This window comes from Channa argus, chromosome 6, assembly GCF_033026475.1.
Source record: "Channa argus isolate prfri chromosome 6, Channa argus male v1.0, whole genome shotgun sequence".
Taxonomy (NCBI): Eukaryota; Metazoa; Chordata; class Actinopteri; order Anabantiformes; family Channidae; genus Channa; species Channa argus.
The window spans coordinates 1,460,754-1,472,873 of record NC_090202.1 but is presented as its reverse complement, the minus strand read 5'-3'; the positions used below and the strand labels follow the sequence as shown (position 1 = coordinate 1,472,873).

Genomic DNA, 12,120 nt, shown 5'->3' with positions numbered 1-12,120 from the left:
GCTCACGGTGAGTGTTGGCCAGCTGCATAGCAGCTCCCCCATCAGTGTGTGTGTGTGTGTGTGAATGGGTGATGGACTGAGAAGCCGTGTAAAGGGCTTTGAGGGCCAATAGGTTAAAAAGCTCTATACAAGTGCAGAGCATTTATACAGAACATTGGTTAGTTGACCATTGGCTTTAGTCTTTGTGGTGGGTTCCAATGTCAATTTCTGGTCAAGGTAAAATGACATGAGGCAAAATAACATTCACAGCTAGATCTTTGATCCTAAGAGCAGGACTTTTATTCGTACTTGAGTTGCAACTGCAGATTTTATTTCCACTTACTAAAATGACAATAGAACAATTGAAATACAGGAACTTTTATATTCAAGACTGTAAAAAAGGCATGAGAAAGGCACACCAACTCTGCTAAAATTAAAACAGGTTAATCTTTGGCAAAAACAGTTTTAAATCTTGTAAATACATATGAAAAATATAATCTATAAATATAAAACTTGCTGTCCTGCTGATCACGGGTTTAAATGCTACTATGAGTGTAACAATATTATATCTATGGAATAGTGCATATGAGTGATTTCTCCTTTACTAATCAGAATTCATCTTTTTTTTTTTAAATACCTTTCTAGACACATTCGAAGTAGTTGCTCTGAGTGCTCTGATAATAAGGCCACAATTTAGGCTGGTTTAAGATAGTGGTGAAGACTGTAACGTAATAAAACAATATAAACTAGAAATGCATGAGCATCAACAGACTTGAGTTTTGTCTGTTCGTCATTAATATGAAAAGCTCACATCTGTCCAGTGGTTTCTGGCTTCAGTCTCAGTGCCCCAGTGGCCGGTCATCATATGTGCTGTACCTCTTCACGTGGATTCGACGGACACGCTCACGAAGCTCAGCTCCTCCTGGGCCCTCCTCCTCCTCACTCTGATAGCCACAGTTGTTGTAGCTTCGACGAGTGGCCTCCAGCAGAGAGTTGTCAGGCAGTGGCATCGTCTCATAAAGCAACGAGTTCAGAGTCTCCTCATAAATACGGGCTTCAGGGAACTCCACCTGATAGAGAAAGAGACCATTACAAGTTTTCCTACATTGCAAAAAAATGCTTTGCATATAAATAGCAATTTACAGATCAAAAAAAAAAACTGCTGGCATAGTGCAATTTCTAATGGACAAAACTACACCAAGCGTGCTACACTCTTAGGATTGATTTAGTACTGCACACAACAAAAGATCCAACTTATAACATACCTTCAGGCTAATTTACAACACTTTCTCTTATGGTACTCGGAGCCACGAGTTTGGGTCTGGTGACATGTTATAGGGTAGATAACTGTATGTCCCTAATGCATTACGAACGGGACTGGTCATCAGGACTGAACAATGCCAGATCAGCTGTTTCCTATCTGGGTTCATTCGTACAGACAGTTGGCAAATCAAATAATTATCAGCACTGTGGGATGTGAAAAGACTGTAGTCTTCAGTCTCCAGATCCAGTTGACAGACATGCTCAGACAGGAAGAAACGTGACGGATGCCGACATCTGATGATGCCACGACTGAGGGAAACTACAGCTTTACCTGAAGTTAGTTCACTGACCTCCAACTCCCTCTGTAGGCTCTACAGTCTGTGCTGTCCACACTCCTCCATCCATGATCTCACCCTCTTTGTGGCCTTGTCAATAAAAAAATTGCACTGCATAGACTGTCTGACATAACTGACATTGTTTTGGTACAAGAACACATGAGAATTTGCGGAATCTTGTTGAATTTGCACATTTGTGTATTAACTGTTTACTGAGTTGTAAGGTATGGAAGCCTGTTTCCACCACTGGGGGAAAAAAAAGAAATCATGATCCTGTATCTCAAAATAATGACTTACTAAGTCAAAATAATGAGATACTTTCTCAAAATAATGACTTAATAAGTCAAAGTTATGAGATACCACCAGGACGTACTGTGCACAGCTTCCTGTCATTGGATAGTAGCTCGCAATAATGGTATCTATGTAAATTTGTATGGATGTCCGTTAAGCTTTGTCTCACCTATTTGCCTGTGTCAAATATGAGGAAAATGTGACACGCCGCCCCCCCCCCCCCCCCCCATATCCAAAAGCATGTATAAACTAACACACCCAAGAGAATTTACAGTATTCAACCATTATCAGAAATATTCAGCTGAGCTGTTGAGTTGTACAGTCTTACAGCGGTGGGAACGTTAACACTCCTTCCTACACTGAGGGTGTCGGTCTGCTGCTGAGTCTCCACCGTCTGAGTCAGCGGGTGAGAGGTATTGTCCATCCATCCACAGGTATTGTCGACTTGGCAAACATTCGACATTCACCCACACCCCCCACAGAGTCCCCTCTGTCCTGGGGAACCCAGGACTTATTGTTGAGGTCTGTCAACAGGAACGCACTACCTGAGATACGCACCAATAACGTGTCCTATCCCCATCAATCAAAAAAATCTGAAACAACAAATAAGGGTGTTGTTCTTGTTCATTGTTTCTGTATTTGTATATTTTTTATTTTCAAAATGGAACAAAAGGGAAAGGGCGCCAGTTAGGGCTGCAAATTATTACTATTATTTATTGACATTTTTTTGAGGCTTGCAGCAGCGCCCCCTTCAGCAGGTGGTGCCCTCAGTTACCACCTATATGGTCTATAACAAGAGCTATTGAGAAACTATCTCATTATTTTGACTTAGTAAGTCATTTTTTGAGATACAGGATCATGATTTTTTTCCCCCCCAGTGGCAGAAACAGGCTTCCATAGTAAGGCATGCGCTCCTTCCTTTCAAACGCTATAAATCTGTGCAAGTTGGTAAAAACGGTCTTGAGGTGTGGCTTGTCCAAGTCAATGAAGTTTCTCAATCATCAAGTTCATGGGTATCACAGAAATCAGTGGCAAATGGATTTACTTGCTTCAAGACGTTTCACCTCTTGTCATAAAAGCGTTAGTTCTGCCCAACTGGCTGAAGAGGGAGGCGTTTAAACTCTTTGGTGTCATTAAGTGAAACAAACCCCATCTTAAGCCTGTTATGTTGACTGAGGTTTTAAAGAATCGTTTGTGTCAGACTGAAACACTACATTTTAAATGCCTCATAGCTATTTCTCTTCATAATGAGGTTAAAACAGGGCTTTTTTTGATATGTGAACCATTTTATTTTTTTGGTTGTTTTCTCTGTGGAACCTTGATTACACCATTCATATCAAATGAGGCTAAAGTAAATGAGATGTGCTCTGTCTGATTTAATTTACTATAAATATCCCTTTTACATGGACTAAATTGCATGTTGAGGCACCCGTTTTGCAGTTTTAAAGCCCCGAAAAAAGGCCCACCTGTGCCAAAAAACTGGCTTACTGAACAAAGTCTGCACTGCATCACTGTAAACCGTGCTCCTCAGTTTCAGGTTTAGCCAGGCTTTGAATGGGGTTTTTAGGTTTTTGTTATGTGCAGTGAAAAACATGTTTACCTGTACATAGCCAAGAAAGGCCCAATAAAATGGAGAATTCTAACAAAGGAAATGCTCCAAAAAGTCCTTCGCTCAATGATTTCAAACCATATGTGCAAAATTTCTCTTTTTCCTTTCAAAGACAACTTTCTGCATCCTCACCTTGGTCTGCTTCTTCTCTGTGGCGTAGACGATAGAGGTACAGCACACCTCTGCCAGCTTGCGGCCCTGACCGTAAAAGGACCAGCAGCAGATCTCGTCTCCTATCACATCTTTGATGAAGAGAACTCGGCTATTGAAACTGAGAGACAGCCTGTCGAACAACTCGATGTTCTTCAAAAGGTTGTCATCTGAGTTACTGTCAAAATAAAAGACAAGTTATGTAGAGGAGAAGGCCTTCGTCATTGAGTCCACTCTGTGGCTTTAGCTCAAACAAAAGAAGAAGCATCTTCTGAGCAACTTGCTGAGGTAGGTGCTCTTACCTGGTGTAGGAGTACTTGTTATTGCTTCTGTTGTACACCAGCTTCACCACAGGCTAACAGAGGAAACAGAGACTATATCAAGTTGGATCAACCATTTGATAAAATTATTGTGACAACAAAGCAGAAAAAGGTCATTTTATATTTTAATTTTCAAGAACAATATAAATTATTCGTATGTATGTAAAGCAGCACTGTAGAAGGGTCTTAGTTTTGTAAGTATTAAAAAGCTCAAAAATACTGACTATTTTCAACTTAACAATTTACAGATTCTTAAAAAAAGACTGTATTTACCTTAGCAGAAGACTGGATAAGCCTCTCTTCCTCCTTAATGGAGGTGACGACAGGTACAACACACAGGGGTTGCTCTTTATTGCCCTGTCAGTCAGAAACCAACAAACATAATACTGTGTGTAGATATAATAACTTTGGTAGTAACAATGTCTTTAGACCAGAATTAACATATTTTAAAGTGTTAAAGGTACATTTAAATAATGCTACAAACAGAATTTAATCATCATTGTTTCAATGAATAGGATGATGATCAAGTGTTAAAGAGGAGAAATCTGGTTCTTCAGTATTGATATCATTCATAAACTACCAGACATGATGATGAATGACTGACAGCTGGTGAGTTAAGAATTCAATGACTAGCTGCCTCACAATCTGTCCTCCACGAAAGCGAAGGATGTGTAAACCTTGGCAGTCCAGCAGATATTGCAGTGAACATCTGTCAGTATGATGCATAACTACTGCCACTTATCATGCCCAGATGGTGCAGCTAACTGTATTCCTGCTATAGCCTAGAGGCATAAACATACACTGTAAGCCTCAAAAAAATAAAAAATCTAATCTGTGCACCTGAAAATATTTTCTGTGGAGCTGAAGAGAACTCACTGCTGTGGCAAATAGTAACTTCTGAAAGTATTCACGCTGACAACTGGACGTAGAATAAACACCTGTGTATATAAAGCCCACAAGTCACACTGCAAATAAGGACAAACATGATGATGTCATGCCCAAAATTTTTACTGCTTGTTTTTTTTTTTTTTTTTTTAACACAATGAATGAGAACCAGCCCTGCCACAGACATATACGTTGGTGAGTCATACTAAAGGCCGTGCGATTTGTCCAGTCGCTGTCCGAAATTGCCCCCTACTCCACAGCTCAGTTAGCAGATTTCTCTGCTCGCACTCTAAGTCAGAGAAATCAAACGTTCTTTTCTGATTGTTACACAGCGGTGACGTTGTAAAACCAAACCAAACACAGTCAAGCCTCCACACACATTTTGTAAGAAAACAACTGCAATGCACATTTCCTCTGTCTGTTTTTCCATGGCCTCTTTGCTCTGCAGGTGCGTGTGTGTATGTAGCCCATGTTAGGGAGATGTGTTGAAAAAAGAATGAATAACCCAAATGTTTTGTGTGCGTGCATTCTCTCGCCACCGTGCCTTAAAAATCTAGAGGGAAACACTGGAACGTCATAATAAAACAATGACAAAGCTCAGATCAGAACCTATTTAACCTATTTGTGAACCTTACAGTGTTTGGAGCAGCACACTAAACTTAATAATCGTGAAATGGATGATGTTTGGGGCCTTTGGTAGAACTGATTTCATTGCTTTTGAATAATTTATTATTTCACTTTCTTGTTATACAGTTGGGTGTAAAAGGGTGCAAAGGTTTACATTTACAAGCTCTGTTAACATTCAGCTTTTTTTTTTTTTTTTAAATCACCAACAGGATGGAACACTGAACAAGATGACCTATGCTTTTTAATGTGACTGAATGCCTCAAACCCTGTACACAGAGCTGCTGCTGTGACAGACAGCTTATACTGGGACTCTGTTTATACATCTTAATTTCTCTTACACTATACAGGACAATGCATCAAATTTGCGGCTGTCTTCCAGAATCACAACCGTGAATATTTGTGTTTCGGTCTAGGTGTCAGAACACACTTACTGCAAACTGAAGAAATGTTTAGATAAATTTAGCAGAGGTAACATTTATCTTTGTCAAAAACCAGCTAATTACTAGTCCTAAGATCACATCATGCTTGACAAAGCATTAAAACTGAAAGACTAGTTACTGACCTGCAGTGAGTTTTGGCACAGCTCCAACAGGCCCTGGATGAAATAATACTTGGCCTCAGCCAGCAGCTCCTGGACGGCCTGAGAGCCTTTGGGTAAGGTAACTGAGCCATCACGCAGGTAGCATAGGATGCTGCCAAAGTGTTTTCCGCTACGGTCGATTAGGATCCAGCCTGAACAGCAAGAGACCATGTTAAGAATGTGCACATCTTACTTACTATCTCCTGCATTCTTAGCCTGTTGGCTAAGAATGTCGGCCTGATTTAGACATTTACAAGATCAGTGAATTAAAAAGTTTTCACATTCAACAAAATAGGCAACTGACGCATGAGTGAAATAATACGTGTAGTAAAACCAGATGACCAGTCATGACAGTGAAACGTACATAACGGTATGTTTAACAAAGTGTTAAAACTACAATACACGTTTTCGTTTTAATGTTCACAGATTTGTGTTGGGGAAACAGAAAAGCATGATTTGTCTTAATATTTACACAGAATAATCAACTTGTGTCTGCAGCTCTTACCATCTTTATCAGTAAACACTTCCTTCTTGCCACTGAACATGGCTTTCAGCATGGAGTTTTGCCTGGTCAGTACTTGTAGTGTAGTGTAAAAAAGGGTCCCACCAACATTAAGCCGGACATACTTGTTGCCTACGCCAACCACTCCTCGATAACTGCAGGTCTTGGTTTTGGGACAGGTCAGAGGAGGGGCTGGGGAGGTTGACTTAGAATGGGTGTGATGCTCGGGCAGACAGCTGTCTCCGGACATGTCCCTTTGGAGGTAGATGACCACCCTGCAGACGGAGGTCCGTAGGTCCCCCGCCGTGGTGACCGCTACTGATGAGGCCGCCACAACCTCTCACTACTCCAAATCATTCCTGATAACACAAAGCTGAAATTTACCTTCTGGAGCTACAGTACCCCACATAGGTCAATGAATAACAAAGGTGAACTGGGAAAGCAAGACCCCCAGTGGCAAATGGCAGGTATCACAACACATCGTGGAAACCAACATTCTGTTTTCTTTTCCTCAGTTCCCCTCCCCAATACATGGAATGTAGATGGGCAGGAAACAGGGAGGGAGCACATATCAATGAATAACTGGACAAGCAACTCACTTATTTTAAAATGCATATTAAATAAAATTAGAGCCAGCTTTCTAAAGTCCACCAGATATTGGCAGGTCACCCCCTATAATGGAGCTAATGTTTCAGTTTGGCACAGAGACGTAGGGTTTCACAAGGTTATGTAGATGTGAATTATTACAGAAAGGTACAACAGTGCTAGCTATTGCTATTTGGAGGCTAGCGGGTACTTAATATTGGACTACATCGTAACATTAAAGTTACATCTTATCTTGACCAGGTAACGTTATTCATATAAAGACACCTGTCACGGATGAGTAACTAGCTAAAGTTAGGTAATAGCGAACAATGCGTAACACATTTTTCAGTTAGCTAAGCTGCTGTTACTTTGAAGTAACAGCTAACTTCAACTAACTGCAGGATCAAGAAGTTAGGACTGAAGTTAACTCGGATATTTGTTTCCGTACAAACACACACACACACACACACACACACACACACACATATGCACAATGTTATATACATACATATTAGGTTAAATCCATGACATTGTAATGTTTATGTTAGATTCTGGTCAACCTGAAAACTGATATTCCACCGCCACAAAGTCCCGTTAGTTCAACCTGTTTTCGCTGTTACTACTACCGCTACTACATAGTAGCATCAAGCTAATGCTGAATAGCGTTAGTAGCCCAAGAAATGTGAGCTAGTCAATCCTATACGTTCAGTGTGTGGTAAAATCTGGGTTACAGGCTGTGTTGAACATACACAGAATTGGCTGAAACATACAGATACTATTAGACGGGTTCGATGTTTTCCAGACGTATAACGCTGTGTTCTAAACAAAAATGCCATAAAAGTCCCTTATTTTCTATAACGTTCTTGACGTTTATGTTACCGTCCTTAGCCACAGTGTTAGCCAAAGGCGTTACAGCGTACCTGGATACTGGATTATGAGCTATTTCGTTTAGCGTTACTTACCAACTTCTCCATACGTCCTTTAGCTGTTGTCAGATAATCATACAAGGTGTCCTTGGGTAACCTTTTCTTTTATCTTAATGACACAAACATAAATCTATATTTAATTGTTCAAAAAAAGTAACAGAAGTTAAGCTTTCTCCTCCTCTTTCTTCTTCTTCCTTTTCTAATGATGATGCTGCTGCACAGGCAGCCATATACAATTTGAAAGGATGCTGCCTCCCACAGTCAGTAACGGGAATTGCGAGTCATTTCCATCATCTAGTCAGAGGTTTTATATCTTAATGGAACATTATTTTCGAAAAATGGTTTCCGCGGGAACTGGTCAAAAGAGGTGATTAACGCATATTTTAGGATAACAATCAGACAAAACAATAGATGGACTTATGGTAAGTGTTCGTAAGGGGCAAATAAATAGATTAACAAGATGAGCAGTTTATTATTTATAATATGTCCTTAATGGGCCACCATACTTTGCAGTTTCTGTTTTAATTTCAGAGTAAGAGCAACCTGAAATTAGGAAGATCATCTTTATTGGGCGTATGAAAGTATAAAAGTATAACACATTTTAATTTACGTTTGTTTCTATTCTGGATGATGGAAATGGTCATAAGCTATAACAAGAAAAACAATTTCCAAAAAGCAAATGCACTGAAAGCGTATTCTAAGCAAAGCTGAAACAAGCGTAACTTGCTGAAAGTCTCCCCCTTATACGCTGCTCAGGCAAACTTCAAAGCCAGTTACCCGTAAAAAGTCAATAGGCAAATAGGATGGAGAACGTCAAAGCCAGTTAGCCTTAAAAAGCAATCATGTGATGTAATTGATGATGTCATCGGTTGTTTTAAAAAGTAAAAATTATATTAATATAGCGTATGGAAGCAATAATGCCCCTTGCGAGCTGAACGTTTTGAAGTTGAATGGTGTTTCTAGATGAAAGTACTTGGGCGCCACAAATAAAAAAAAAATCCGAATAGTATTAATAATAATAATAATATTGAAGATTAAGATATCATTACTAAGCAATAAGATGAGATAGACACACGCACGCGCGCAGACAGCACATGCAGGAGGCGGAGCTTTTTCTGCTTTGCATTGGCCACATAGTCACACAACAACAAGGAGACGTCTGTGCTCATGGTGATAGTGGTTTCACCAGGCAAACACACGATATTCTGTCCTGAACGTAAGTTACACATAGTTACAGATAAATATCTTAACATTGACATTGTTTTAAAGTCGCCGTCCAGTCCGGTTTTGTGAGCAGGTTAGCTGGATCGTTAGCTAGCTAACTGGATTAGCGCTAACTACCTGAACACATTAGTCTGTGCGATAAAACAAACTTCCCAGTCTTTGAAAATGGTTTTACGCTCTCTAGTTAACATTGATATTAATAACGTGACAGTTAATGTTAGCTTTTGGTAAATCTTGAGATACATGGTGAAGTTCATGTTACTCGATGATGGACGTTACACTTGATGAAGTCTAACTTTATCTGATAGCTAATTAGAAGTAACCAATGCCAATATCTTCCACGTTGGTTCGTCTAAACATTGAATCAAAGGCACAGTCAACAAAATAGTTACAATGTATTTGTTTACAAAAAACATGTTAAAAGTGTTTAAAGCAAGTTGAATGGAGCTCGACATGCCGTCAGCAAAAAGTGTGTCAAAACGTTGATTGACTAAAACCACTTGTCAGAATGACATGTTATCTTATAATAAGGTCTGTTAATCTCAGTTTGTCTCTATAATATATCATATAAAAGAGTTGTGTCTATTTCATGCCCTACAAGTCTAATCTGTATTTCATTTAAATGTGTGCGCTTCCTTCTTTTGTTTACTTACCCCTTATTTTTCTCAACATTGTTATAGGACCCAGTGGCCATGGCTAAAGACCCCTTAGCAAAGGCAGGTTTTTATTTTGATGAACTTAACAAGCTCCTGGTTCTGGAGCCCGATGTCAGCCAGAATACATCAGAGCTCAAGGAGGACTGTAAAGAGTTTGTGGACAGTAAGTAGTGAAGATTTATCATGACCATCTTGTCATGAGGGTTTTCGCAGATACCAGTTGGAGATAAAAGTGTTACTTTGTCAAATCTTTTACAGAAGTCGACCAGTTTCAGAAGAATGTTGGAGGTAATATTGAGCTGATTGATGAATTGGCAAAAGAAGTAGAGACAGAGAAAATTAAGGTAAACCGTGATCTTTGAAGCTGCTTTTCAGAGGATTTTCCATGTGCTGAACCTTGAATTAGTTGAACTCTTGCTCAACTCACCATAGTTGCTTTCAGATATACTGTACAGTTTACTTGTCTGCTAACTAATAATTATCTTCTGTTGTTATTCTTAAGGCAATAGGAGCCAGAAACGTGCTGAAGTCAATGCCAAAACAGAGAGAGGCTGAGCAGCAGCAGCTTCGGGCTCTGATTGCTGAGAAAAAGATGCAACTTGAGAGGTAAAATGTGTGTTTTGAACAAACGGGATGGGCAGCAAAAACAACAAAATGCCATGTGTCCCAACAGCATTGTTGTTGTTCTGCCTAAGGCCAAGTCTTGACTGATTTTTAAAATACAGGAGACTTAAAGAAACATGTGAGTTTCAGAGCAAAACAAACACATAGGTGGCCTGTAGTGGTCACCAGCAGGCTACCTCGAAGTGCTGAGGTGTGCTGTTTTGTACTGAGAATTAAAATTTGAGGAAAAAACTGGATGATCCTACAGGATCCTCTGCTCTATTAATCAGTTCCAACTAGTGATTCAGCAATGCCCTCAATTGTGTGAAGGGGCAAATTGGACCCAAACTTTTTGTGATTGCACGCTGTCCAAAGTTTATTTAAAAGTTTGGTCAACCTAATAGATGCAAACTATAATAGGCAGTGTTGTAGTGTTGCTTGACTCAAAATCGACCACTTTAAAATTATTCCACACCTCTTGTCACTGTTACCGTGTTCATTTCTATACATGCTCCCTCATTTTCAGAGGCCCAGAGGTAATTGGACAAAGTCAAATAAATAGTAATAGATAAATGGTTTAAAAGGTTCGGGTTCTATCCCTCCAAGTAATGTTCTTGAAAACTTAAGAAGCTGATCTAAATAACAGTTTAATTGTATGAAAAAGTGTTATAACAACAGCCTGCTGTTATGTATCATTGGGAAGTTCTTACTGCTGTTAATGCAGATGTAAAACAGTTTAAAAATGATATACTAAACTTTTAGTTGTACTGTCACAGTATAAAAAACATATCTTAAATGTTACTTAAATGTTACACATTTAAGTCTAGTTTATATCATCTGTGACTTTTTAAATAACCAATTATTGTCCATTACTACTGCCTATAGTTGGATTAATTAATATAGGTAATTTGTTACTTATATACTTATACTTAATATACTATATACTCTAAAGATGTCAGCATGTATGAACTGTAGCACTGTTACTGCTGAAAGACACAACAGACACTGGTTATGTCTACTACACATAGAATTGGTCAAAAGTGATGGGTTTTATCTTATTGCATTCATTCTCTAATAATTTGTATTCTGTTCTTATTCCTTTTTTAAGGTATCGTATCGAGTATGAAGCATTGTGTAAAGTGGAGTCTGAGCAGAAGGAATTCATCGACCAATTTATTCAACAGTAGTAAGGCTACGATTTCTCCAGTCAAATTTCCTGAATAAGCTAGAACATTTAGTTCACACCAAATATGTCAACATGTCAGACCAACAAGGAAGATGATGGAACTATTTATACAAAAGACATTTATTTATACTATTTATACTTCAGAACTAATTACTCTATATATAGTTAGTTTTATTAATTAATTGCATCAATTAAAATACTGCATGTACATGCATCTGTAATTATGGGCACAACACAGAAGGAGCTGTCTCCGTCATTATTGTTTTCTGTTGTGTATGACATTGTCTTTCATGTGTTATCTTGTTGAATAAATCCTGTATATTGCAAAAGAAAATATGGTATTTTTAGTGCAAAGATGCAGGAAAGAGTTTCAATGAAGTTGACTTGGTATCATTATAT

The 12,120-nt window shown here is 38.9% G+C and overlaps 2 protein-coding genes across 3 annotated transcripts; one reads left to right on the top strand and one right to left on the bottom strand.

The window, feature by feature from the left end:
* Nucleotides 1-250: 250 nt before the first annotated feature.
* On the bottom strand, nucleotides 251-8,272 carry tnfaip1 (tumor necrosis factor, alpha-induced protein 1 (endothelial)). 2 transcript variants are annotated; one of them, XM_067508404.1, is made up of 8 exons: nucleotides 8,089-8,272; nucleotides 6,545-6,900; nucleotides 6,022-6,191; nucleotides 4,221-4,304; nucleotides 3,930-3,982; nucleotides 3,610-3,805; nucleotides 1,593-1,667; nucleotides 911-1,049 (listed from the first exon to the last, which is right to left on the bottom strand). In XM_067508404.1, the coding sequence occupies exons 2-7, from the start codon at nucleotides 6,789-6,791 to the stop codon at nucleotides 1,614-1,616; spliced, it is 804 nt and encodes a 267-aa protein (XP_067364505.1). In that variant the 5' UTR covers nucleotides 6,792-6,900; nucleotides 8,089-8,272; the 3' UTR covers nucleotides 911-1,049; nucleotides 1,593-1,613. The 2 variants fall into 2 exon arrangements, with proteins under 2 accessions (XP_067364504.1, XP_067364505.1); XM_067508403.1 differs by lacking the exon at nucleotides 1,593-1,667 and having other exon boundaries at nucleotides 251-1,049; nucleotides 8,089-8,269.
* Nucleotides 8,273-9,146: 874 nt separating this feature from the next.
* Nucleotides 9,147-12,055, top strand: ift20 (intraflagellar transport 20 homolog (Chlamydomonas)). The gene is made up of 5 exons (XM_067507565.1): nucleotides 9,147-9,268; nucleotides 9,957-10,095; nucleotides 10,191-10,276; nucleotides 10,435-10,538; nucleotides 11,644-12,055. The coding sequence occupies exons 2-5, from the start codon at nucleotides 9,969-9,971 to the stop codon at nucleotides 11,720-11,722; spliced, it is 396 nt and encodes a 131-aa protein (XP_067363666.1). The 5' UTR covers nucleotides 9,147-9,268; nucleotides 9,957-9,968; the 3' UTR covers nucleotides 11,723-12,055.
* The last annotated feature ends 65 nt before the right edge of the window (nucleotides 12,056-12,120 follow it).

Excerpts from the sequence above, each read along its gene's own strand:
- ift20 (XM_067507565.1), top strand. The coding sequence starts at position 9,969 with ATGGCTAAAGACCCCTTAGCAAAGGCAGGTTTTTATTTTGATGAACTT. Across the intron at positions 10,096-10,190 it reads CTGTAAAGAGTTTGTGGACA|AAGTCGACCAGTTTCAGAAG; the intron begins GTAAGTAGTGAA and ends AATCTTTTACAG. Across the intron at positions 10,277-10,434 it reads TAGAGACAGAGAAAATTAAG|GCAATAGGAGCCAGAAACGT; the intron begins GTAAACCGTGAT and ends GTTATTCTTAAG.
- tnfaip1 (XM_067508403.1), bottom strand. The coding sequence starts at position 6,791 with ATGTCCGGAGACAGCTGTCTGCCCGAGCATCACACCCATTCTAAGTCA. Across the intron at positions 6,192-6,544 it reads AGTGTTTACTGATAAAGATG|GCTGGATCCTAATCGACCGT; the intron begins GTAAGAGCTGCA and ends CTTGCTGTTCAG. Across the intron at positions 1,050-3,609 it reads CAGAGAAGAAGCAGACCAAG|GTGGAGTTCCCTGAAGCCCG; the intron begins GTGAGGATGCAG and ends TTTCTCTATCAG.